The following is a 26390-nucleotide window of genomic DNA, read 5'->3' on the forward strand; positions in this document are numbered from 1 at the left end:
ACAGGCAAAGCCTGACTTAGGCACCGGGCTCTGGGTTGGATTCAAGGCTGGGAACATGGGTCGTGCCCCTGGCAGCCAGGAGTGAGGAGCCCGATTCCCACTACTACTGCCTTACACCACACCATCTCCTCAACTGCTCTTTCTTATCAAAATCCATTTATCTGGCATGTTGTTCTTGATAAAATCTTTATTGGCATCTTCCTGTGCTGCAAGACAGGAAGATAAAATAATTACCGCTTTCCGTTGAAGGAATAAGCTTTTCCACAGCTTGGTAACAAAAATTTCCTGTGAGCTGCCCAGGCTTCCACAATTTTTATCTTAATAGGTTTTCAGAATTATTTTTTTTTCCTTTCCTAACGTCTACTGGGAAAATTACCCTGAACTCTCACCAAAAAAAGAGATACATACACTATATTTGAGTGACTGTAAGATATAATTCTGCATTAAAAAACAGTGTATCAGTCAGTTCATGTTTTTTCCAGCACACACCTCGGTGACAGGACAAATGATTTGTGCAGAAAAAATAGCAATGGTAATTCAACAAAATGGGTGTTCTGGTGCAATGACAAAATTAGGTCCCTTGGTCTTGCTTAAATAACGACAGAAGACCTGCAGAACCTCCCAGACCTGAGTATCAATGGGAATTGTGGGTGCACAATAAACTTAACTCCAAATCCCAGTTAAGTAGGGATCATCTTGTGGGTTTGGCTTGCTTTGGAGAGTGTGGTAGGACAGAATATGTCTCTTCTTCTCCCTGTCCACCATAGTTAGATGAGAATAACTTAAGTACCAGACACATTTCTTCTTAAAAATAAGAACATCAATAACAGCAGCTACGCATTCCTGAGTTCCACCAGTTTGTGAAAACTGCAGCACGTACATCTTACTCCAAAATAAAATTAAAAAATTATAACTTTTCAATTACTCTTATCCAATAATACAACAATTCAATAATGATACTGTAAGTTTGCAAGCAGCCTAAAGTCAAATCTAAAGACATGAGCAAAAGATCTTTTCAAGCTGACAAACAACAGCTGCAGGAGGACAGCAACATTCCCAGAAGTACTTAGTCTTTTGAGAACTGAATCTTAACACGAAATCATGTACTTGGCAATCATGTAGCTACCCAGGAATATTGGTATTGTAGTGGAGGTTAATATGTAATGCCCAAATAGCTGTTTTTCTAAGAATGAATTTCACCAGGTCAGGAGACAATTGGATCTTTAGATTTAAACTTGTTTAGAGAAACTTATCTTCAGAAAACGGACTGAACAGAATCATGGAATATGATAAAATTACTGGTGCCTTTCAGTCATTAGCTATGCAATTTGCGGCACCTCTTTTATGATTTTGACAGTTATTTTTGAAAGCTGTGTGAAAGAGAAAACTGCACACATTTGCACTAATGCCCTTCATTAGACCACATCTTTCCGGAAGTCACTTATTTGTAATTTTACTTAGTCAAATTATTTACATAGTAAAGCTAATATATCTCTTATTAAAACAGACAGCCCTACAAACTGTCAAGGTATTAAAAAGAAGTGGGACACCTAATGCCTGGGAAACTCTACAGAAATAGTTCAGTTTTGTTCTCTCCCCAAAGGTTTTACGTGCAGCCACAGTCAAGCCACAGCTTAATCCAGCTCCAAAGGGAGAGCTCTCTATTTACAGCTCGGCACCAACAGCAGTTCACAAAACGGGCAAACCAGTATCAGTCATTTAAACTGGGTAAGTCTCAGATGGGACAAACTTTTACACTAGTCCTTCAAGACTCCTTTCATGAGCTCCTGATTAAAATGGGCTATTAAGGTTATATTCGTATAATCAGTATTAAATTCCTTCTTTTAATATTTCAACTGGTTGCTGTGTTCTTTCTTTAAAAAATAGGCAATTACGTCTTCTGAATATACTCTTCTGAAGACTTGCATTTGATCTTTCTGCAGATAATCTTTTCAGAAAAAATAATTGTTAAATCACTAAAAGCCATACTTTGAAAACAAAGTGCGTATAATGATTCAAAATATTTTAAAAAGCACATAAAAGTTACAGTAAAGGCTTGAATATTTAAGCACCCTCCACACACAAATGCATCAGACAACATCTATATCGTGTGTGCCACAGTCCAGGGTTAGGCCACATAACAGGGATGGATTGGGATCTAAATACATAATTAGGGCCAAAGTACAGATCACACCATCTATTTGTCACTTTGACTGAAGAAAAAGTTCCATATACATTCAACAGACAGACCCTTCATTGTCTGTTTTAAAGACAGACCCTTCATCTTGTCAGCAGACAAGATCCTGACACTACTGAAGAGCAAAACTATTAACACTCCAGAGTCATGTTCCCATTAACACGTAAAGCTACTGCACTGACTTCTTCCATCAATCGCACTCTTTTTTAAAAAAATTTAACTTGAAACAATTATTGGTGTTCTTGATGTTTCAGCTAGAAAAGTAGCATAACCAAAGCAGCTGAAGAAGTTTTCCTTCATATTTTTGCACCCTGACAATTTACTAGCATCTGCATAAAATACCTCATTTTGTGAGCACACATGTACTGTCATAAGAAACTGGAAGAACTACTTGCCTAGAAGGAAGGTTAATCTTGTGGATATGGTTTCGCATAACTGGAGCTTTATACTCAGCTTTCTCAAAACCTGTAACCTGCCAATCTGTAAGTGCCAGACCCTAGAAACAGCTAGTCGTAAAGTTGCTTGCATTACACCACGTACTATTCCCTCAAAAAGAAGAGTCCCGTGGCATTCTCTGACCTGCACACACCAGCAAATTCAAATATGCACAGAGGGATGTTTTCAGACAATATTTGGCAGAAGAAGGAAAAGAAGAGAATAAGTGAAAACAAGAGTGACAACTTAACACACATCTAAGAACTAGATCATGTAGCTATTAGGGAGGCAAAATCCTTGCCCAAATTCAGTATCTGAGCCACGCGTCACATCCAGCCTGGCACACATTAAGGGAGCAAGCAAGGACTCGTGCTTGCTCTTCGTAATGAGCTGTGTTGATATTGATCACTGTCCCTTGACCAAACAGTACGGTAGTGATGTGAAATTATTACTAAAGTCAACCTCCTCAAAGCTGAAGGGTTGGAAAACACCCTCACTCTTGAATCTTGTCACAATACTTCTGAAGAAGGATTGATTATTTTTTTTTCCACAGAAAAAACCATGAGAAATGTATACCCAATCCAAAGCTGAGTGTAGTCCAGAGTCAAGAGGGCGAAGCACCTCCTCATACGTGAATGAAGTGGCACGATTCCAGTACGAGAGAATGGGAGGAAACCATCCTGAGCAGTCTACGCCTTAGCTAACTCCATATATTTGCTCCTTAGCATTCACACCCTTAGATAAGCACCCTATGAGAAGGGAGAGGGATTAGAAAATCAGCTCTCTGTGTTCACAGCAGAGCAGGAAAAGTGATGTAGAACTCAAAAAGTATGTTGGGAGGCAGGTGCAAAGGGGATGCTAACAAAGACGTTTTATACCCAAGCCTTTTCACCTGCATCAAAGCACCATTTTATGCATTCTGAATTTACCTAGAAAAGCACATCTGGCTACAGCTCTGTCTTTTAGAATTTGAGCTTCTTCTACACTAAAACACCTTCCTGAGTCATTCACCATCTTTCCTTAACCCTCTCAGACTTCTAAATGAGCTACTCGGGAGGGGGGGGCGAATTCTGCAGAAAATCATCCACCTGGCGCTTTTGACGTGATGCCAGCAGCCTGGGGTAACCCTCGACCTGAGACCGAGCCGTCTTGGCAGTCCCGCCTCCCACGACCCACTCAGGCACAGCTGAGCGAGCGATAGGGCACTGCGGAGCAGCTCAGAAACCAAGTCTCTCTCCTCCAAAAGAGCGATTCCAGAACACGGTTGTTTTGGTTTTTTCACACTTTTTTTTTTTTTTAAAAGGATTTCCTCCCCGCGGATGAGCGGCTCTTTCCACGCGTACTGCCAAGGTCCATCCTTCTCTCCCTGGCCGCGCACACGGCACTGGGCGTGTGTAGCCGGGGCTCTATGTAACCCCCGCCGGCACGGCAGGGCCCCGCCACAGCCGCTCCGGGCCGCCCGCGGGGATCCCGACGGTGCCCGCCGCTGTCGCCCTCCGGGCGCGCCCCGGCCCCTGCCCGCCGCCGGTCCTCTCCGTCCGGCCCGGGACCCTTGCCGACCTCCCCCGCGGCGGAGCGGGGATGCCTCCTCTTCTTCCTCCTCCTCCTCCCCAGCCGCCCGCCTCGCCGCGCTGAGGCTGCGGAGCACCGCGGCTGCCGGCGGAGCGGAAAGTGAAAGTACCGGCCGCCGGCGGAAGCCCCATGGGAAAAGCAAAACGCGGCCGTCCCGCAGCCGCGCCTGACAGCGCCGCGCCCCCCGCGGGCAGGCGGGCGGTGGGGGGCTGCTGAGCCCCGCCCGGCCGCCGCGGCTCCCCTCGCCCCACTGCGCGGCGCTCCGCGGGCTGCGGGCGCCATGGGCGAGACGGCGCCGCCACCATGACCGCGGAGCCGCAGCCGCAGCTCCCTGCCATCCCCCTCCACGGACCATGTTCCATGGTAAGGAGCGCGCTCCGCGCCGCACCGCACCGCTCCGCTCCACGCAGCCCCGCAGGCGGCGGCGGACAGAGCCGCGCGGGGCGCCCCGCTCCACCTGCGCCCAGGCTGGGCTGGGCTCCGCCGCGACGCTCCGCGGCCGCGCTGGCTCCTTACCGGCCGCGCTGGCTCCTCGCTGGCTCCGCGCTGCCCGCCTCGCCTACTGTGGCGACGCGGTGCCGCCCGGTGCCCTTTTAAACGCGCGGTGGCGGTCGGGGAAATTCCCAGTTTTGCCTTTTTTTTTTGTCCTTCCCTTTTCCCCTTAGAATGAAAGTAAAAGCGCCCGGTTCCCATCTCGCCCGCTGCCGGGAAGCGGGGCCCGGGAGTGGCGGAGGCAGCGGGACACAGCGGGGCGGGGGAGCTGCGGGAAAGCATTGCTCCGCGCCGCTCCGCGCTGCACCTCGGGAACCCACCGCCCCGCGGGGCGCGCCCGGAGCAGGTGCCGCGCAGCGCCGGGGATGCCTCACCCTCGGGCCGGCGGCGGGTGGCAGGAGCGACCCGCGGAGCCGCGGCGCGCCCGTCCGCACCTTTGCAGAGCTTCAGCGGGGCAGAGGGAGCAGAACGGGCTGTTAACCGCTCTCCGCGGCGCTGCGGGCTGCGGAGCGGGTCTGGGCGGCCGGGGCGCGGGGCAGAGGGTGGTTTGTGGGGGGCCGGGTGGTGCTTCTGTTACAGGGAGCCCGGGGGTCCCGCCGGGAACGCGTCCCAGGAGTGTCACTTCCAGGCGGCGTGCACAAGAGGGGTTTTTAAATTAAAAAAACAAACAAACAAACAAAAAAAACAACCACAAAACACCCAAAAAACCTACAAAAGGGGCTTTTTTATATTTGGAAATACTGGAATACTAATTCTTCTTGGCTTTTCTGGGAGAATTTTTTGGGGCTTTCCAGATAATGACTTACGAGGTTTGGGGAGTTTACCGAAAGGATGGGGTATTACCAGTACTACACACTTTCTTTTGGAGTGCTGGTTGTATGGAGCACTATCAATGCTGCTTCTTTTGAAGTTACCTAACTTTAAGAAAAATCCTTTCAATCCTCAGTCCAAAGCTCCTGAAACTATGACATTAGTCTAACAGGTTCCAGAGAACTCATTTAGGAACGACTAAAGAGATTTCATCACAATCCTATGATGAGTAAAGGGACTTCATGAGTTTGCAACATCTCTTTCAGAGTTATCTGCTTTGATTCCATAATTTCCTCATTAAAAAAAAAAAAAAGGATTCACAATCTGTACAATACAGAGAAAGTAAGAATAAAGAAATATAAGTGACTTTTGCAGTTTTCACCTATTATCTCCACTGGACAAACCAACTTTTAAGTGGTGTAATTTGTTAGATTGATTTTAATTTAGAAGATAATTATTTGTATCTCTCAAAGCATATTTTTGACGTAGCATATCCAAGTTGCTTGTATCACTGTTATTTGGAAACAAGCATTGCTGTTCTTTTTTTTGCACTGCAATCAGGAGGTGCAATGGTATATTGGAAAACTGTTGTCCTGTAATTGAGTTCTTGCATTTTTTTGTAAACTTCTTTTAAAATATTAAATGTCAATCCTACAAACTGGTAATTTGCTTGACACAGATATAGTTAGCATAGAGATTTACAAACGTAAATCTCTGTGGAAGTCAAGTGTCCACTTGGAGCTTGAAGATCGTAATAGATTCACCTTACCTAGTTTTTATATTTACTACATGTAGGACACATTTAGGATCCATTTGGCTCTTCAGGCTAGATTTTTTGAGATATTAATAGACCTTGGTTGATCAGTGTATGAAAAGGTTAGAAAATTTGTTTTTTCAGGCCATCAAATTTCCCTTTAAAATTTGGCAGGCAGCTTGTCACAAGAAGAATTTTGGAATTCCGATTGTACGGGTAAAAATTTTCCAGTCCTGTTTCTAGGACAGAGGGGTACATCACAGCGTGTTCAAAAGTAATCTATCAGAAAAAAAAGGCTTTGATAGTTGTGAAAAGTGGCATGCATTCTGCTTTGAAGCAGCAGTGTGCAGTGGGAGTCAGCTGGGATGGGCTGTGAGGGACTGTGTTTCTCTGAATGGCAGATGGGCGCATGGTTTGACTGTGGTTCTTGCATCACAGAGGTTAGGTGGCTCAGGAAGGATTATGGTCAAGTGTCATTGCTTTCTTCGTAGTCATTCAAGATTTCTCTCTGAAGCTGGGATTTACTAGTGATGCCCAAGTCCGGAGATGCCCATCTTTGAGTGCTGGACTGGCTGTACCCAATGCTCCTATCCACGCCAGAGAGGAAGGACAGTAGCAGCTAGAGTCAGGGCATCCCTTCTGCCTTCCCTGGCTGCAACCCCCCAGTTACTCTGTATGTGGTTGTTGCTCCTGCTGGGTAGCAGAGATGGGTAGAAACAGCTCATACTAGTCCAGGAACCTGCTGTGATCTTTGCTAATCCTCCAACCTAATTTTCTTGCACCTTTTTTTTCCCCAAAACCTTCCATTTAAGCATGATCCTAGCCACTCTAGCTGTAGGCCAGAGTCCAATTATGAGTTTCCTAATCCCAATATTGTCCTGTATCCAGTCTCCCTCATTCCAAGCATCAGGCCAATCATCTGCAGCCTCCAGTTACCCTGTCAGTCCTTTCAGGGTCTTTTGATATTTTGGTCTTTTCTCTCTGCCCATTCTCACAGAACTCACATTTTCCTTGATATTATGCAAGGACAGAAGACCAGGGGTCTGAGCAAAGCGAAGTGGTCCACTGAAGGGAGAAACAAAGTGAGGAGCAGTGAGATTTGCTCCAAAGATTGCAAAAATCTTGCAGAGAAGGGTGTGTTGCTGCCTTATTTTATGTTATGGCCCCTAGAATGGATTTGTACATTTGGTCAGCCCAAAAATACGTTTAAATACACTTTTGATGTAAAGATGTGTTCATGGGCATTTGTAGAATTTGTCATATGAAAAATGGACAATTGGGATGACATTCAGCTGCAGATGAAGACACTTGAACGTCTACACCGATTTGACTAAGACACTTACTTGTCTATGTATGTACTAGGTGGTTATAGTCCAGTTATGGTCAGTGGAGAGACCTCATCAATGCTTGCAGTGAAGCCTGGAGACAAATTCAGCCCAAGTAGACACCAAGTGGCTGGTCAGCTCAATAGCCGTAGGCTCTTAACCACACTGGCTAAATCATCCTTGAGTATGATGGAGTTTGGACACCCAAATAGTGTCTTAATCTGGAACTGAATCCTTCCCTCAAGGTACAAGTCATTTGGTTGTACAAAGATCCCCTCTAAACTATTTTAACAGATTACACAACATATTTCTTAATACAGCATACACTCTATGGCATTTAATATGTACTTAACTGCTCTTGTTGTAATCCAGACTTTTTTAGATCTATCTTTCGGGTTCTGCCACTGCTCCTTGTTCTGTCTCCAGTGAATTCATGTAGCTGTGCAATGGGAAATAAAACAACTGAAATCCGTGTGAAGTATGAGAATATACTAAGCCATGACATCAACGAGCTGGTAGGTAATAGCTCCTGGGCTTTCAAAAGATGTTCATTATTTTTGTCAATGTTGATTATTTTATGTTAATGGATCAATGTCCAGATGGAGATTGGTGATGAGTGGTGTCCCTCAGGGGTCCATATTGGGACCAGTACTCTTTAATATCTTCATCAATGACATAGACAGTGGGATCGAGTGCACCCTCAGTAAGTTTGCAGATGACACCAACCTGAGTGATGTCGTTGACATGCTTGAGGGACAGGATGCCATTCACATGGACCTGGAAAAACTTGAGGAATGGGCCCATGTGAACCTAATGAGGTTCAACAAGGCCAAGTGCAGGGTCCTGCACCTGGGTTGGGGCAACCCCTGGTATCAGTACATCCTGGGGGATGAAGGGATTGAGAGCAGCCCTGCTGAGAAGGACTTGGGGTTACTGGGGGATTAAAGCTGGACATGAGCCAGTAATGTGCGCTCACAGCCCAAAAGGCCAACCATATCCTGGGCTGCATCAAAAGAAGCAGGGACAGAAGGTCGAGGGAAGGGATTCTGCCCCCCTACTCCACTCTGGTGAAATCCCACCTGGAGTCCTGCATCCAGCTCTGCAGCCCTCAGCATGGGAAAGACATGGACCTGTTGAAGTAGGTCCAGATGAGGGCCACAAAACTCATCAGAGGGATGGAATACCTCTCCTATGAGGACAGGCTGAGATGAGGAACTGGCTGGATGGCCGAGCCCAGAGAGTTGTGGTGAATGGAGTTAAATCTGGCTGGCGGCCAGTCACAAGTGGTGCTCCCCAGGGCTCGGTTCTGGGGCCAGTCTTGTTCAATATCTTTATAGATGATCTGGATGAGGGAATTGAGTGTTCCCTCAGTAAGTTTGCAGATGACACCAAGTTGGGTGGGAGTGTTGATCTGCTGGAGGGTAGGAGGGCTCTGCAGAGGGATCTGGGCAGGCTGGATCGATGGGCAGAGGTCAACTGTATGAGGTTTAATAAGGCCAAGTGCAGGGTCCTGCACTTTGGCCACAACAACCCCATGCAACGCTACAGGCATGGGGAAGAGTGGCTAGAGAGCAGCCCGGCGGAAAGGGACCTAGGGGTGCTGGTTGACAGCCGGCTGAACATGAACCGGCAGTGTGCCCAGGTGGCCAGAAGGCCAACAGCGTCCTGGCCTGTATCAGGAATAGTGTGGCCAGCAGGAGTAGGGAAGTGATCGTGCCCCTGTACTCGGCACTGGTGAGGCCGCACCTTGAATCCTGTGTTCAGTTTTGGGCCCCTCACTAAAAGAAGGATGTTGAGGTGCTGGAGCGTGTCCAGAGAAGGGCAACGAAGCTGGTGAGGGGTCTGGAGCACAAGTCTTATGAGGAGCGGCTGAGGGAACTGGGGTTGTTTAGTCTGAAGAAGAGGAGGCTGAGAGGAGACCTTCTCGCTCTCTACAACTACCTGAAAGGGGGTTGTGGCGACGAGGGTGTTGGTCTCTTCTCCCAAGTAACTAGTGATAGGACAAGAGGAAATGGCCTCAAGTTGCGCCAGGGGAGGTTTAGATTGGATATTAGGAAAAATTTCTTCACTGAGAGGGCGGTCAGGCATTGGAACAAGCTGCCCAGGGAGGTGGTGGAGTCGCCATCTCTGGAAGTGTTCAAAAAACGTGTGGATGTGGCGCTTCAGGACATGGTTTAGGGGACACAGTGGCGCTCGATTAGTGGTTGGACTTGATGATCTTGAAGTCCTTTCCAACCTAGTGATTCTGTGATTCTGTAATTGGGGTTGTTCAGCCTGGAGAAGCAAAGGCTCCGGGGAGACCTTATTGCAGCCTTCCAGTACTTAAAGGGGGCTTATAAGAAAGATGGGAACAGACTTGTTAGCAGGGCCTGTAGAGATAGAACAAGGCATAATTGTTTTAAAATAAAAGAGGGTAGATTTAGACTAGATATAAGGAGGAATTTTTTCACAATGAGGGTGGTGAAACACTGGCACAGGTTACCCAGAGTTGTGGTTGATGCCCCATCCCTGGAAAGATTCCAGGTCAGGTTGGAGGGGGCTCTGAGCAACCTGATCTAGTTGAAGATGTTCCTGCTCATTGCAAGGCGGTTGGACTAGATGACCTTTAAAGGTCCCTTCCAACCCAAACTATTCTATATTTTCATGATTCTATTTTTAGTTGCTAGCAAATAATAATTAAAACAAGCTCTAATATTAGCATAAGATAAAAGGTCAGTTTAAAATCACATATTATCCCAGAATGGTGGCTTTATTTGAGGGTGTGCAACAATTCAGTCTCTTTAAAATCTCTGAAATCTGTGAATGCTGCCTATTTGCATGTACAAATAGTGTGATACAGGTATTTGTGCCAGTGCACCATGTAGTTAGACACATGTACCTTTTGGCCCTAAATATTATAATATATTACATTAAAAAGTACTCTTTTCTGAAGTAATTTCATGACTACTTCTGTTTATATCTTCTTTTTGAGAGAAGGAAGCATTACACAACCTGTAACTTGTACTACTAATTGTAGACTTTTTGACTGAAGTTTTATGTTGTCCATTGAATACAAATGCACAAAGGCACATAATTCCTACAACAATAAAAGTTTCTTTGTATTTTACTTATTAATATATCTTGTTCAGCCAACAAAGAATCAACATTTCTAAATGGGAGCAGAGAAAAACTTAACTTTCTCAGTTTTAAATTTTCTCTATTATGGCTTTATTAGCCAGATTTATTACAGCTTTGCAAAACAGTATCATAACAGTTTACCAATCCATGCCCAAAACTTACCTTCCAACTCTTCATCATGAATTATTAACAATTACATTTATCTGTCAAGAACACTTTCATTGGGAGAAAGCACTTTCCATAGTTGGATTAGCTTTTCTATGAAAATGGGATTTTCCTAGTTTTTTCCTGGACGAGAACTCACCATTCTGTTGCAGTCTTAAATCAGGATCTATCTGCATGAAATATAAGTGATATCCAGTGCTTTCCCAAAGGTGAAATCAGGAGCCATCGTATTTCTTCACACTTACGATTCACCACTATCCTTCACAGCATTATGCCAGTGGTTTCCAATCTTTCTCTACCAGGACACATCAGCCCTCATCCAGATACAATGTACCTTTAGGGTCAGGGAATGTTCATTTAATCTTCAAAAACATTCTGATCATGCCGCTTTTGTTGAGATTATGAAGAGAGAAAGGTGCTTCTGCATAGATAAATGACCTTATCCTGAATAAGACACCAAAGTTGGGGAAAATATTCATGGCCATATTAGAAGAGATAAGTAGCCCCTTTAGTTTATCATCTTATTACTGACGAAGACAAGTGTTTCCTACAGAACAAAAATAAACCCTCTTGGTGAGTGGTTATGAGACAGCTGACCTGTAAGAGAAAACAGTATTACAGGAATAACAGCCTCTGGGAGGGAGATCCTGCTTGTTTCCCACAGTGGGGAGGCATGAGGCACATCCCAGCTCTACCAGAGCTGCAGTGTTGGGGAAGCTGGGGGAGTGTCCCGGGCTGGAGGTGGCGATGCCTCGCCACTGCCCAATTGCAGGATGAAGCTTGATGCACTCGGTGCCCCAGGGTGCCATCAAGGATTTGAATGGAGGGATGCCATTTCTCCAGATACGTTTTTGAAAGTCTTTTTTATTGTAATGAATATTATAGATTTTTTTAGGAGATAGATTTTTTTTAGGAGACTGTATGAGAACTAAAACTGTTATCCAATTAAACAAATAAATAAATAAAACCTTAATGAATTAATGTTTATGAAAGGTAATGGGAATGTACTGAACTCTGAAACTTTTACTTCCTCAGTAGGCATGCACATGCAACTATTTTGCAAGTTTCTTCATTTTCCTGTCTTTATTTTCCCAGTTTAAGAGAGATTAATTTGTCTTCTATGTAAAATCAGTGTATAGCCTTGTCACTATAACTTATCAGCAAATATTATGGACAGTGCTGTTTGGATGATAGCAACAGCCCACTAGGCACTTTCCTGCAATTGCAGAGCCAAAGTCAATTACTTTCAGTCCCTCAGCCTGATGTTTGGAGGCAGTTATGGCGATGACTACTGGGTTATATACTGGACCTCCAGAAGTTAATTTGATTTTCACTAATGCCTTTTCTGAGGCCAGGATTTCCCTTAGGTTGCTTTAGTCACAGTCAATAAACTGCCTTCAGAAATGGTTACTGTACGTTATGCTAAAGATGATCTGAGGAAGTCAGTGAGAACGGGTAAATCCCTTAGCAGTTAGCAAATGAAGCCACAGTTATATAGGTTTTAGGCTGATTATTTATTTTTAAATCTTGGTGCTGTATGACTGCAGCAAAATTTCATTCTGTTGTGGTACAAGCAGAGATGTGCATTATCTTCCAAATGTTTGCATTTTCTTTCCTGTCAGTGAATATTTGACTCCCTAAACTCTTGGTTTTGAACACACTTCCTGGATGAAGTTCTATTCATCTTGGGTGAACTTCTGAAATACAGGCAACATTACATAAAAATCTGCAGAAAAACCTTAAGAATTGTCTAATGTGTTCATGTGCATGCCTAAGTGAAGAGATCTAAAACAATATCGTCATGCGCTTCCCTTCTTAAAGCCGTTCTGATTGTATTGTGTTATCTGGATACAGGCTGAACAAGAAAGCGAAGGAATTTTTTTGAGCTGTCGTCTCAATGACAAGCGTGAAAGTAGAAAAAAAAAACCCAGAGAATAAACCATTGATAAAAGATTATGGTCACACAACGGGAGCAAGTGATATTGCTTAGGACATCTTCTGTTAGTGCATATGCAAAGTGAGTGCTACAATTGGCTTAGATGCCTGGGGCATGTATCTATTGAGACAAACGTTGGCAAACATTACATTTGATGTCTGTGTAAGATTTAAATATTCCTGTATGTTTTAAAACACCGAAGAACCAAGTAATGTGATAGAATATGAAGGTTTAAAGTGAATAGAGTTGTGTCCACTTGTGGGTTCTCCAGTATGAGAGAAATATGGAGCCACTGGATAGAGTCCAGCAAAGGGCCACAAAGATGATTGAGGGACTGGAGCACATCTCCTGTGAGGAAAGTCTGAGAGAGCTGGGACTTTTCAGGCTAGAGAAGAAAACGCTCAGGGAGACCTCATCAGTGTGCAGAAATACCTGAAGGGAGGGTGCAAAGAGGACAGAGCCAGGTTCTTCTCAGTGGTGCCCAGTGACAGGACCAGAGGCCATGGGCACAGACTGAAACACAGGAGGTTTCCTCTGAACATCAGGAGACACTTTTTCACTGTGAGGGTGACTGAGCACTGCCAGAGGCTGTCCAGGGAGGTTGTGGAGCCTCCATACTTGGAGATATTCAAAAGACGCCTGGACATGGTCCTGGGCAACTGGATCTAAGTGGCCCTGCTTGAGCAGGGGGGTTGGACGAGATGACCTCCAGAGGTCCCTTCCTACCTCAACCATTCTGTGATTCTATGTGATTCTGTGAATACCTTTAGAAATTATAGCTGGATTGGGGTTTTCTTTGCCTGCTTGCCAAGGAAAAGCTCAGAATTGGACACTGACCCTGCTACACGTGAGGAGATGCTACAGAACAATTTAGTGTTAACATCACCAGCTGTTAGTGAGAAGCTTCGCTCACTTGATTAAAAGTACTTCCATGTTTAAACATGTATGGTATTTTACAGGTAAATATGTCTGCAGAGTATCGTGACAGGTGCTGCAAGAATAAAAAACATGAAAATAGCAAAGTGTTTTTCTGCAATGATACTCAGGTAAAATCTAACTTCTCAGAATTTACTTTGGAGAATACAAACTCAAATGGGTTCTTCGTACAGTCCAGTCCCTGAATAACATATTGTGATAGAAAGTAGTATTATTTTTAATAGTCAAATAACGATATTCAGGGCTGTTCCTTTTTTGAATTGGAATCACACAATTTGTCAAGTAAGTTGATACTTTAAAATTGAAATATTAAGTAATTCCAAATCCAGTAATTGCTTTTTTTTCCCTACTTTAAAAATTCTATTATTTTTTTAATCCAAAATAGTACAGAAAACTTATTTTATTTTGCCAATAGAAGTAAACATAAAAAATTCCCAACATCTGTTTTCATTTTTCTACAGAAAATCATACTAGCTAAGCTTTTCACTTCAGATCTGAAAGCTTTAAATGTAATAGTTTGGGCAGATGTCAAATGACAGCACAATTGTCAGCTGTTGCTGCAAATTTTATCGTGACTTGATGAAAGGACTGACTCCAAAAATCACTCACTGTTTTCCTAACTGCATCAGCTGATTTCATTACAGCTATGATTTCTCCCTAACATCCTTACACTATTACTGTTAGTACTACAAATTGATACTTTAAATATTTTGAAGAGATGTCAGGTAGGTCAGATTAATCATGTGTTTTACTGGAAAAGATTGGCACTATGAAAGCAGAATAAACTAATGGTAACTGATGGAGCTTTTTTTTAAAGACAAACCAACATCATAAAGAATTAATGGTGCACAGACTTTTCAGGATATATTTTTCTTGCTCTCTTTACAGGAAATAGAATCACTACAGAGTATGGCATGCAACATGCTCAGATTCTTTCATAAGCAAAAGATCAGCAAAGATTTTAGATGGAAAGCAGCATTAGTCTCATGTGGGACATTACAGGTTCTACAGTGCAAATGTGAAAGACATAAAAAAGAAAAGGTGAGTGGCAGTGATGGTCTACAGTTTATTGGAAGTATGTGACTTATTCCTGAGAGCTCTTCAACACAGACTATGGTATCTACCTCTCAAAGGCACAACTACCATGCACACGTTATATGCATGATGAATTTTGCTCTGTATAGCATATGTCTTAGACATTAAGTGCAGTGCAAAGACTAAGACAATAATCTGGAAGTCTATAGTGAAGACATATACTCTGGTTCAGTACTGAAATACCTGAGTTAATTCTCCAGTAAAAGACAAAGACCACACTTGTGCGAAGGCGGCCTTTAACTTCTCTAGTGTATAAAATCATAGTTGTTACTTCTCATTGGAGTTCTACCCTGAGATTAATGTTTAATTTAGTTTGTTTCAACAAACAATTAGTGGGAGTTTCTCTCCTTTCCATAATCCCTTTGATCTTTATTTTAACCAAAATATCTCAAACTCAACAAGAACAGTTAGATATGAAAATATTTGGATTTTTAGTCATTGGCAGAATCTGCTCTTTGATGTGTCACTCAAATCCAGTGCAATGACCTACAGACTACCACAGCAAAGGAAGAGTGTTCTTTTAAGTGTGGCTCACAGCTACTTGTTGAACACAAAAATATCAACCAACATCAGAAAGCCTCCCCATAGGCACCAAAGGGTGTAATTCTTTATGATTGGCTTAAGTAGTTGGATTGAAGGCTGCATTTAACTCATTCTTTTTCTCCTTGAAATGAAGAAACTCTTATAAACTAGGACCAGATCTTCAATGTAACGTTGGTGTCTATATTTTGCTTAGCCACCCTGTAGTAAATCCAAGGTTTGCCTTACCATAAAAGGTACCCCAGTTAAGTCACAGAAGTCAAACAGTGTCACCCTTGAAACTCCTGCCTAACCTTATGGATGCCTGGTTTTATTTAAAGACCAAAGTCATTTAGTAACAATTCTGAACAGCCAATGAATGTGGACAAGAACCACAGTCTTCTTGTGCCTGGGTGAGATCCTGAACACTAGGCCACAGCACCAGCCTCTGGGAACGGGCCTGTCTTGTTCCAGCAGTCTGAAGGTACCACACATGCAGTCACATCTTTTGAAGTTTGGCTCACAATTTAATTGGCTTCATTTTTCCAGTCCTTCAAATAATGGAGGATAAATTTTAACCACTGACAGAGGACGTACGTGTTCTCGGTTGCACACACTGGTTTCAGCTGTCCATATCTGCTGTGTGTTAAAGCCACATTGTCCCAGCCCGGGAGTGGCAGCGGGGCTGAGCTCAGAGTGAGAACATCAGAGCGATGCAGGCTGTGTACCACCACGGCACATTCTGTGAGTAGCACAGCTTTCTGGCTTAATTACCGTGTAAGGTACCGCCATTATTTATTGAGATATAATGGAATCCGTTTGTTTTAAAAGATGTCTGTATGAAAAAAATAACCACTTCTCAATTTACAATAAAAACTATTCTTTTTCAGGTTTGCACACAGGTAAATACACATAATAAAGAAGATAGAGAAACAGGTGAACAGTCCAAAAAGAAGTGTAACCAAGAATTTTGTGAACTGAAAGAAAATATATCTAGCCTTCGATCCTGCTGGAATAAATTTGAAAAAATAATTTCTAGGTGATTCCAGCTGAATCCTGCTCATTTCTTTCAAAGTGGCATTACTTGGTACCTTTGCATTTCAAATACATTCTTCAAGTAACTCTGCTCGCTTACATGAACACTTTGTGGCAGAGTTCTGATGGAAAGCTACTGTGCCTTGTTCCTGGAGACGGAATAAACAGAAACAGTTAAACCAAGCTGCTGAAGTCCAAGAAGTGGAAGTAAAAGACCAGCAAAAGAAACAAAGAACTCTGCAGAAGGCTGTGTCCCGCCTTCATGCTCTGGAAACTACTTTGAGTTTTCTGATCTTTCGAGTAACTTTATAATACCGTCATATGAAAGCAATCTACTTGCGTGTCTCCTGCAATTTATAAAACCCTCTTAGAAGCTGCAGGTGAAGAAAACAGTATGGAAAGGTAGCTGCTTTTTTTATATCTGTATAAAATGCATCAAGGACCAAAAGGAACAATTTGCCAAGCAAGCAGCTGATCTTGGGTCTGTCCTGCTGATGCAATAATGTTTTCAGCATGGGTATCTAATGGGTCTGCGAACTGATTTAGGTTTGGAAAAACAGGGAAAAGGTTAACTTTTTAGAAAAGTTAGGAAGGGTACCAATTTTTGAGAGCCGTAGCACACTTCTACTGGCTGAAGTAGAGGCAAGGCAGCGAGACCTATGGAAGGCGAGAAAGTGTATGCCTGAATGTAAGTTTATTAATCTGACTGGAAACAGCACTGGCCTTACGTATTTGGTTATCCTAGAGTTAGCTGCAGAAGGAGCTAGAATTTCTTACCTTCAGATTGTGATTTCTTATATGCAATTATTTTATATAATATGTTTTAACATGTTAGACAAACATGAAAAAATGTGTGTATATTTTCAGAGAATAATATATTGGCATTTAACTAATAAAATGTTCATATTTAATTTTGGATAAATAGAAGTATTTTTATAGTTGTTTATAACTCTTTTGCAGTTTCTTACTTTGATATTATGACTCCTTTGGTAATAAAATATTTGTCTTGTATGTAAGTGGGCTGTTGACTTTCCAAGTGTCATTACTCCTTTTTTAGCTTTTTTTCACAGCTAGTCATTAAAAGTACAGCTGGTGATGTAACCTGCAGCTGCTTGGGACTTCCCATTATAAAATACCGATTTCTTAGTTGCTTGTAACCTGGCCGGTTTAGGAAACATTTCCATACCAGGTATCTGCCTTGGACTAAATATTTTAGGAAATCTTTAGTTAAGCCAGCCTGTTGTTTCCTGGTTCAGAGCAAGGTAACATACATTGTTTTATCTGTGATAAAAATTTTCCATGGCACTACTCTGAAAAATTTTTGGTATTCAGAACAAAGACCTGAAAAAATGGTGGGATGTGCTTCAAAGAACTGTATAGGTCTCCTTTGACTGGAATAAGATTGCTGTACCTAAAGAAAAGTAAAGCAAGCTGTGTTGCCTTTTTTTTTTTCTGTGAAACCCAGTATGCCCTACTGCTAATGGTGAGAGAGGAGGTTGAGAGCAAAGCAAACATACTGTTATGCTTTCCTGGAGTACAACCCCTCCGAGCCCCCATCTCTTTATGGTGAGGAGACTTCTTGGGGTAGGAGTAGCATCTTTGTAAAACTGTGGTTGAGACTTTCACATATTTTCTTTAGCTCTTGATGTAATAGATTGCAACTTTAACTCCAAACACTGAAAAAACCCCCACCAAACCCAACCCATAATTCTTTTACGTAATAGGAAAGGGAAACAGATTTCCCAATTTCATCTTGCAGAGAAGGGTATGCAACCACTATTTTAAGGACTTCTCTGGAAATCCCTTGTACTGAAAGAAGTCCCAGGAGACCACAGATTAAATTTGTCTCCAAGACTGAAGAACAGTTGCTTTTTTTTTTTTTTAACAAACTCAGGAACAGTTGAAAGCCAACATGTATTTCCTAATAACAACTTGGCAAGGAAAGGTCAGTGGGAATTAAAAAGAAAAACAGACAGGTACAATATTAGCTCCTACAAAACTGGAAGTTCAGTCAGCTTAAATGACTTTAGCAGCTGCCCACAACTTCAACCTTGAGGCAAATCGAGTAGCTTCAGGCCTCTCCTGGGGAAAGACCAAGGTTAGATCCAGAGCAGAAATTTAAATTGAGTGATTATGAAATTGTGGGTTTTTCCTGATTACTTAATAAATATCCTGCCTCCCTGATTCTTATTGCCAAATTTCCCGAGTCACCACTTACAGGCAAAGACAAACTGCTAAATGCAATTACCTGTGATCTTTCACTTGTTCCTTATATTTGAGAATCTTCTCTGATCTCTCCTGAAATTACATATGTGACAATAAACTGCTCTGCAGGAATGGGCGAAGGAATGAAAACCTTGCAGGGTACCACCACCATGTCTACCCCCCCCCGCCGCTTTCATTTATGTATTTAATTTATTTATTTGGCTACAGTAAAGAAGGAATATGAGTAGGTCAAAACCATGATTTAGAAATATGTGGAATTTATGGGAAGGTGTTAAGGGAACACAACATAGGTATTTAAATTAGCAAAAAGAATTTTAGCACTGTTGCTGCAAGGGATTATGAGAAAGCAGAAGAGGTGACTACCCTCTGCAAGGAAGATAACATTGCACATTTCTAACAGCAAGAATGAGTTAGGTGCTCGGAAAAATTTCTGGTGTTTAGGAAGCCAGATCAAGGAAGGCCACTGGAAGAGAATGTTCAAATCTCACCTTACACCATCAAACAGGTTTTTACAGCTGTAGTTCTTTAGCTGAAGATGCAGGAGTAAACCTCTCCTGCCTGGTTATATGTTTCCTACCAGTTCCATCTCTCCAGCTTTCTGCTGAGCAAAAGAGATGTTGGTTTTATGATAGGCTTCATTCAGCAGCTACTTAGGTTTTTGCTGGGGTTTTTTTTGTTGAGAGCTCCTGCTATCTGATTGGAATGGTTCATGGTGAACTAGAATAAAGAGGAAGCCAGCGTGAGGGCTATCATGTAATCTCAGTAGTGACAAGAGACTTTGCAGACTCTTGGCACATGAATTAATTTCATCCAGAATGAAAGGAAAACATATCTGCCTTCCTCTGAAGAGGGTGTGCTGAAGTAAACAAAAGAGCCCAGTAGTACGAACTTTCCCCTAAAAAGAGGAAAGAAAAGAGGAATTGGTCTCTATTCATCCATATTTAGCCAAAAAAATCAGGAACCCAAAGACTTAATATGATTTCTGCTCACATAAGTGAACTTTACAGGAAAAACGCAACTTCTGCATTTTTTCCTGCTTAATCATTTAACCAGCAGAACAGTGCTCTACTTCATGAAGGAATCACAGAATCACAGAATCACTAGGTTGGAAAGGACCTTCAAGATCATCAAGTCCAACCATTAATCCAGCGCCACCATGTCCCCTAAACCATGTCCTGAAGCGCCACATCCACACGTTTTTTGAACAATTCCAGAGATGGCGACTCCACCACCTCCCCGGGCAGCCCATTCCAATGACTGACCACTCTCTCAGTGAAGAAAATTTTCCTAATATCCAATCTAAACCTCCCCCGGCGCAACTTGAGGCCATTTCCTCTTGTCCTATCACTAGTTACTTGGGAGAAGAGACCAACACCCTCGTCGCCACAAACCCCTTTCAGGTAGTTGTAGAAAGCGAGAAGGTCTCCCCTCAGCCTCCTCTTCTTCAGACTAAACAACCCCAGTTCCCTCAGCCGCTCCTCATAAGACTTGTGCTCCAGACCCCTCACCAGCTTCGTTGCCCTTCTCTGGACACGCTCCAGCACCTCAACATCCTTCTTGTAGTGAGGGGCCCAAAACTGAACACAGGATTCAAGGTGCGGCCTCACCAGTGCCGAGTACAGGGGCACGATCACTTCCCTACTCCTGCTGGCCACACTATTCCTGATACAGGCCAGGACGCTGTTGGCCTTCTTGGCCACCTGGGCACATTGCTGGCTCATGTTCAGCCAGCTGTCAACCAGCACCCCCAGGTCCCTTTCCGCTGGGCTGCTCTCTAGCCACTCCTCCCCAAGTCTGTAGCGTTGCATGGGGTTGTTGTGGCCAAAGTGCAGGACCCTGCACTTGGCCTTATTAAACCTCATACAGTTGGCCTCTGCCCATCGATCCAGCCTGCCCAGATCCCTCTGCAGAGCCCTCCTACCCTCCAGCAGATCAACACTCCCACCCAGCTTGGTGGCATCTGCAAAGTTACTGAGGGAGCACTCGATTCCCTCATCCAGATCGCCAATGAAGATATTGAACAAGACCGGCCCCAGAACCGAGCCCTGGGGAACACCGCTTGTGACTGGCCGCCAACTGGATTTAAATCCGTTCACCACAACTCTCTGGGCTCGGCCATCCAGCCAGTTCCTCACCCAGCGAAGAGTACACCTCTAAGCCACGAGCCACCAGTTTCTCCAGGAGAATGCTGTGGGAGACACTGTCAAAGGCTCTACTAAAGTCCAGGTAGACAACGTCCACAGTCTTTCCCTCATCCACTAGGCGGGTCACCTGGCCATAGGAGGAGATCAGGTTGGTCAAGCAGGACCTGCCTTTCACGAACCCATGCTGGCTGGGCCTGATCCCTTGGTTGTCCTGCAGGTGTCCTGTGAGCACTCTAAAGACCAACCGCTCCATAATCTTCCCTGTGTGAAATATGTTTATCTGATTCGTGTGATGAAGTGTAATCTTCTGTACTTTCATGGATTTCTCCTGCACCATAAAAAGGGGCATTTTACAGGAGAAAGTTAAACTACTTTGCTGGTATATCAACTCAAACCAGTTTGACCACTGACCGCATAGTATTGTGTAAAGAAAGTGCATGCATAAGGTTTGGGGTCATCCTGGGGGCACGCCGAGGAAGATTCGAGAAGACTCTAGCAGGAGAAGAGGGCATGCGCTGAAGAAGACACGCCTGTTCATTAATATGTATTAGAAGACACGCCTATTCATGAATATGTATTGGCGAACAGGATCACACTGAGGAAGAGTCGAGAAGATTCTAGAAGAAGAGGGCATGCGCCGAAGAAGACACGCCTATTCATGAATATGTATTAACGGACAGGATATAAACCAGGAACAGGAACTGAACCGCATGCGTCTTGGTGGAGCAGAGACTCCCGGCACACCCAGCGCTGTTTGCTTGCCTCTATTCGCTTAATAAATTGTAAATTTGAATTGGAATCCTGTTTGGGACTAAATCATTTATAACACCTGGTACAGAGGTCAGGCTGACAGGCCTGTAGTTCCCAGGATCCTCCTTCCGGCCTTTCTTGTAGACGGGCGTCACATTGGCAAGCCTCCAGTCTTCTGGGACCTCCCCTGTTAACCAGGACTGCTGATAAATGATGGAGAGTGGCTTGGCAAGCTCCTCCGCCAGCTCTCTCAGTACTCTCGGGTGGATCCCATCAGGCCCCATAGACTTGTGGGTGTCCAGGTGGTTTAGCATGTCCTTGACTGATTCCTCCTGGATTATGAGGAGTACATTGTGCTCTCCATCCTCATCTTCCAGCTCAGGGGGCTGAATACCCTGTGGATACCTGGACTGGCTATTAAAGACTGAGGCAAAGAAGGCATTAAGTACCTCAGCCTTGTCCTCGTCCTTGGAGACAATGTTCCCCGCCATATCCAGTAGGGGATGGAGATTCTCCTTGCCTCTCGTTTTGTTGTTAATATATCAAAAAAGGAGAACAAACCCAGATCAAGCTTAGGTTATATATTATACCTTACAGCCTTATTAAAAAAAAAAAAAGAAAGAAAAAAGAATTATTTACTATCAGTATCACATTGATAAACTCTCCATATAGTTGGGAAAAAGAAGAGATAGCTAATTTTATATAAGCAAATCACACTGATTTAAGTGTCTGGTACAGAGTATTTTTCAAGGTGAATGAGGAATCCAAATGTCATCTCTCAAGTCAATTAAAAAAACCTATCCTTTGAAAAGAATAACTAAGTGGTTCTCTTCCAACCACTAGGAGAAGACAGCAGATGGTCCTCACATCAGGTCTGGTGTACTTGACACCAAAGACATCACAATATTCATGAGGCTGAGATGATGTTACCTATCCCTACACTATTTTATTTAAGACAATTTCACATTTGGCTACAAAAATGTGTGCATCACAGTAAGTTTTATTGGCATATTTGCTTTATTGTTAACATGTGGCAAATTAGCATTAGGTGGCGATTTACATATATTAATTAAAACAGAACTGACAGTTTAAAATAAACACAATATACCAAATAAGATGCAAACAAACCCAGGAATTCTGCAGAAAAACCCCACTGGATGGTCACAACACAAATATTCAATGTACTGAGGGGCAAGGCAAACATAATAAATGCAATGCTGACAAAATTAATCACCTCAAATGCATGAATGAACATTTCATTTAAAAACATGGAACATCAATAAATAAACTTATGAAGATGCATACTGAGTATCATATGAAGGATGAACACCAAGAGTTAGAGCAATCATATAAAGTAGGTACTGTAACAGTCATAGAATACTCGTTACAGACTGGACACAAATCCATTCATGTTTCTGCCAGAAATCCAGATACAAATATAGAACTATGGTAAACCATGCACTAGTATTTAGAACTTAAGTTCAATATTCCACTATATTAAACTGAATATTTGATGTTCAGACTCAAACGTTAATGTTTGCATTGGAGAAATATTATTTCCCTATTGTTTATTTTTGTAAAGAAGAGACAGTAATTATTTAAAAGAAAATCTGAATAGGCTGTTTTCTGGCAGTATGAAAAGGAATAGGGCTAAGTAGAATCCTCCAAAAATGCATATTCTGGAATGACATAACCAAAAAAATCCCACCAAACAAACTAGTATGCAAGAGTAATCTCTTATATTGTGAATATTGGAAAGAAAATATCAACCAAGTAACTGCTGAATACAGCCAGTGAATCTTTTACCCAACATTTATTTCAACAACACGATTAGGTACCTCAAACCTTACTCAGTGAGTTGAAAAAAACCCAAAACAGCAACAAAATCATCACAAGTTGGAATGACCTGTACTTGAAGGGCAATAAAACTATTTTCACCAGTCACCAAAACCAATTTCACCAAAGATGAAAATTCTACCTGTCATACAACCCATATAATTATTCATAGCTTAGTTAAACTGCAAAGACTTAAAATTGCAAAAAGTGCTGTTACAAATCACAAATTTGTCAGCCAAGATTAAAAAAAAGCTTGTAGTAAGTTTGCTCTTTGCACACATACAAAATCTACATGAGGGAAACTAACACTTCTTGAGAACTTTGCAATACATAGACAATACCATTTCATTTTATACTCAGACTAATTACATAGCCTACATTAGTGTGCACTGCTACATCCCTTGTTTATTAGCATTTAAACTACTGCAATCATACCTCCTTCCACTGATTTGATAAATGTGCATCATGAAACCATTCTCTTTGCACACTGCATTTCATGCACTAACTCTCAGTTGCAATGGTGAATTAAGAGCTAGTTTCTCTTAGATGACAAAGAAATTCCATGACGCTTGAAGACTGGGTCAGGTTTTAAAACACATTTTGGAGTTACTAGCCTGTGAACCTCGCTACCTGCAGCACACGCATGGAAGAAGAGCTTGAGTCGCTGCTGCCTGCGGCACTGCAGGAGCAGGTTCAGCGCCAGGAGCACCATGGAGAGCTCCCCAGGCGCCAGCGCCTCCCTCCCGGGCAAGGAGCCCTCCGGCTCCAGCTCTTCCACGCCCCTCCGGGCATCTCCTTGGAATCTCTTTGGCAGGTTCCAAAACTTCTGCCTGACTGCTGTTTCATAGGTACAAGCTGAAAGGATGGTAAAGCACCTCCCCCTGCCCACCTCCCTGGAAGTGGTCTGTAAGACTAAGGGTATGATTATCCAAATAACCATCTATTGAAGTTACTGTATATTTGAAGATGTCAGTTTTGAAGCTACCTAGGGTGTGAGTATCATGCATAAATATAAACCCGTGTAAGATACATCATACAAAAATTAAGACTTATGCTATGTTGTTTTTACTATTGAAGCAGGTATTTTCCGTAACTCCATTGCACTTACATCAGTATAGTTCCAATGACCCTGCACTGCTTTCTGGCACAGAGATGTCCCTTTGTGTAACAGATATTCACAAAAGCAGAATGGGAATGCAAACACCCTCAGGCCAGACCTCAAAACCAGCCTTTTGTTCCTTTATATGGAATTTTAGCTTTGATTTTTTTTTTAATTGAACGGAAGAACCTTAGTAAGCACATTAGGAAGATAGTGGCAGACAGTAAAAGGAAGTCTGTCATAGGGCCAGGCATTGGTATAGAAATCATTAGAACAATCACATAAATAGATTTCACTTTAAATGGACAGTAACTACATTAGTTTAATGTCTGAGGCTTCACAAGACTCCAGCAGCATTCAGTCCTGTTTTGTATCAACTTTGATTTAGCAAAACAACTTTCTACATTTGTGTAACTTACAAGTTCTCACAAAACACACGTGTGCACTCAAGCGCACCCCCTATATATATATATATATGTACACACACACACAACTGGAAAGACAGATGCTAAATGGAGTAATCATATCATCTTAATTGTACACAGGAACTCTAAGGAATTTAGGCTTTGAAGTTAAATATCTGTCAACAAGGCATCCGGAGAATGACACTACCTAAGTTTAGGCCGATCAGTGAAGTGCATTAGTAATGCATAGTTCATCTAGGGTTTTTATCCTCACAATTATCACGATTTTGATTCTTGAGACTTTTTGGAACACTCTCCTTTCAATGTATGTATCCGTGTTTTTTCCTCCATGAAAATCAAGGCATAAAGGCAGGGGGGAGGGCTAAGGCAAGAATGTTTGGACCCAGGTCGTTAATAAATTAAATTCCAAAACTTCTTGACACAAATAATGTACCTAAAGATTCAAAATTCAGAGTCCATCTCCCTTACCAGTTTATTTTTTCTTTAAATGTAACAAATTTGTTTCCTATATTCAGGTCTGCAGAGGTATTATGAAAACAGATCTGCTATTTCGTAACAGACATTCCATTGAGGTGAAATTACAGCGATCTGTGCTGGTAACTTGGGTAATACAGTCTACGGTCTGTAACATCAGAGACTTTAGAAACCTATGTCATTCAGTAACAAAACCAGTTGATAAAGTGGAAACATACTAGGCCTCTGATAGTCTCACTATACAGCAGTAAACTGCATAGTCAATTAAATTTTCATTGTCTGCTTATATTTATTGTAGATTCAAACACACATTATCCAATGTTACTATCAACAGTCATTTATTTTTCACTAGACCTTCCTGTAAGGCCAAATTGAAAGTTCAGAAAAATCTTTTTAACATGCTTCTTTCAGTTCTGGTTAAGGCCCTGTCTAGTCCTTCCTATAAACCATAAATATGTAAATAACGTAAATGATGTGTCACTCGAGTAATTTACTAAATGCTGCATTGGAAGCAAAGAGTTACACAAACAGCTGAAAAAGCAGAAATTATGGTAACTGTATGGGAATTGATTTGAAACTAGGCAACCCACCACCTACAATTCAAAGGAGAAACAGTCAATACATTTTTCTAGTTATAGCAATCCTGGAAAACCTGGAAGGTATTTATTTCCTTACTAAACTTCCCTTTGTAGAAAGCATTTTCAATAAATGGTAAAATGCATTTTTCCAGCAGAAAAGGCATCAAGTCAGACAAAGGAATTGATTCCTCAGTAGATTCAATAACTGATCAAACCTATTCTGGACTTGTACCTTTGCTGATGGACACTGAGCTTGCAATAATTCAGTCCACAGATCTCCATGGCCCAAGTCCAGGGCAAATTTTCTAAAGCAGGCTTATCTATGCAAAGGATGCAGGATTCCAATTTTTCCAAGTACAGATATGCATGTGCCAAAATATGGATCCTAGAGCCTAAATTACCTAGAATATAATTTGGTTAAGATTTGCCAGTTCTAACTAGCATTACCAGTCATCCATCCTACCATGCCC

The 26390-nt window shown here is 42.5% G+C and overlaps 1 protein-coding gene across 1 annotated transcript; it reads left to right on the top strand.

The window, feature by feature from the left end:
• Window positions 1-7639: 7639 nt before the first annotated feature.
• On the top strand, window positions 7640-16396 carry IL7 (interleukin 7; the record flags this gene model as incomplete). The annotated part of the gene is made up of 5 exons (XM_081996413.1): window positions 7640-7733; window positions 7958-8100; window positions 13763-13849; window positions 14628-14780; window positions 16244-16396. 5 exons carry the CDS (start codon window positions 7640-7642, stop codon window positions 16394-16396), a joined length of 630 nt encoding a protein of 209 aa, XP_081852539.1.
• Between the last annotated feature and the right edge of the window lie 9994 nt (window positions 16397-26390).

This window comes from Phaethon aethereus, assembly GCF_964289735.1.
Source record: "Phaethon aethereus genome assembly, chromosome: 2".
Lineage (NCBI taxonomy): Eukaryota > Metazoa > Chordata > Aves > Phaethontiformes > Phaethontidae > Phaethon > Phaethon aethereus.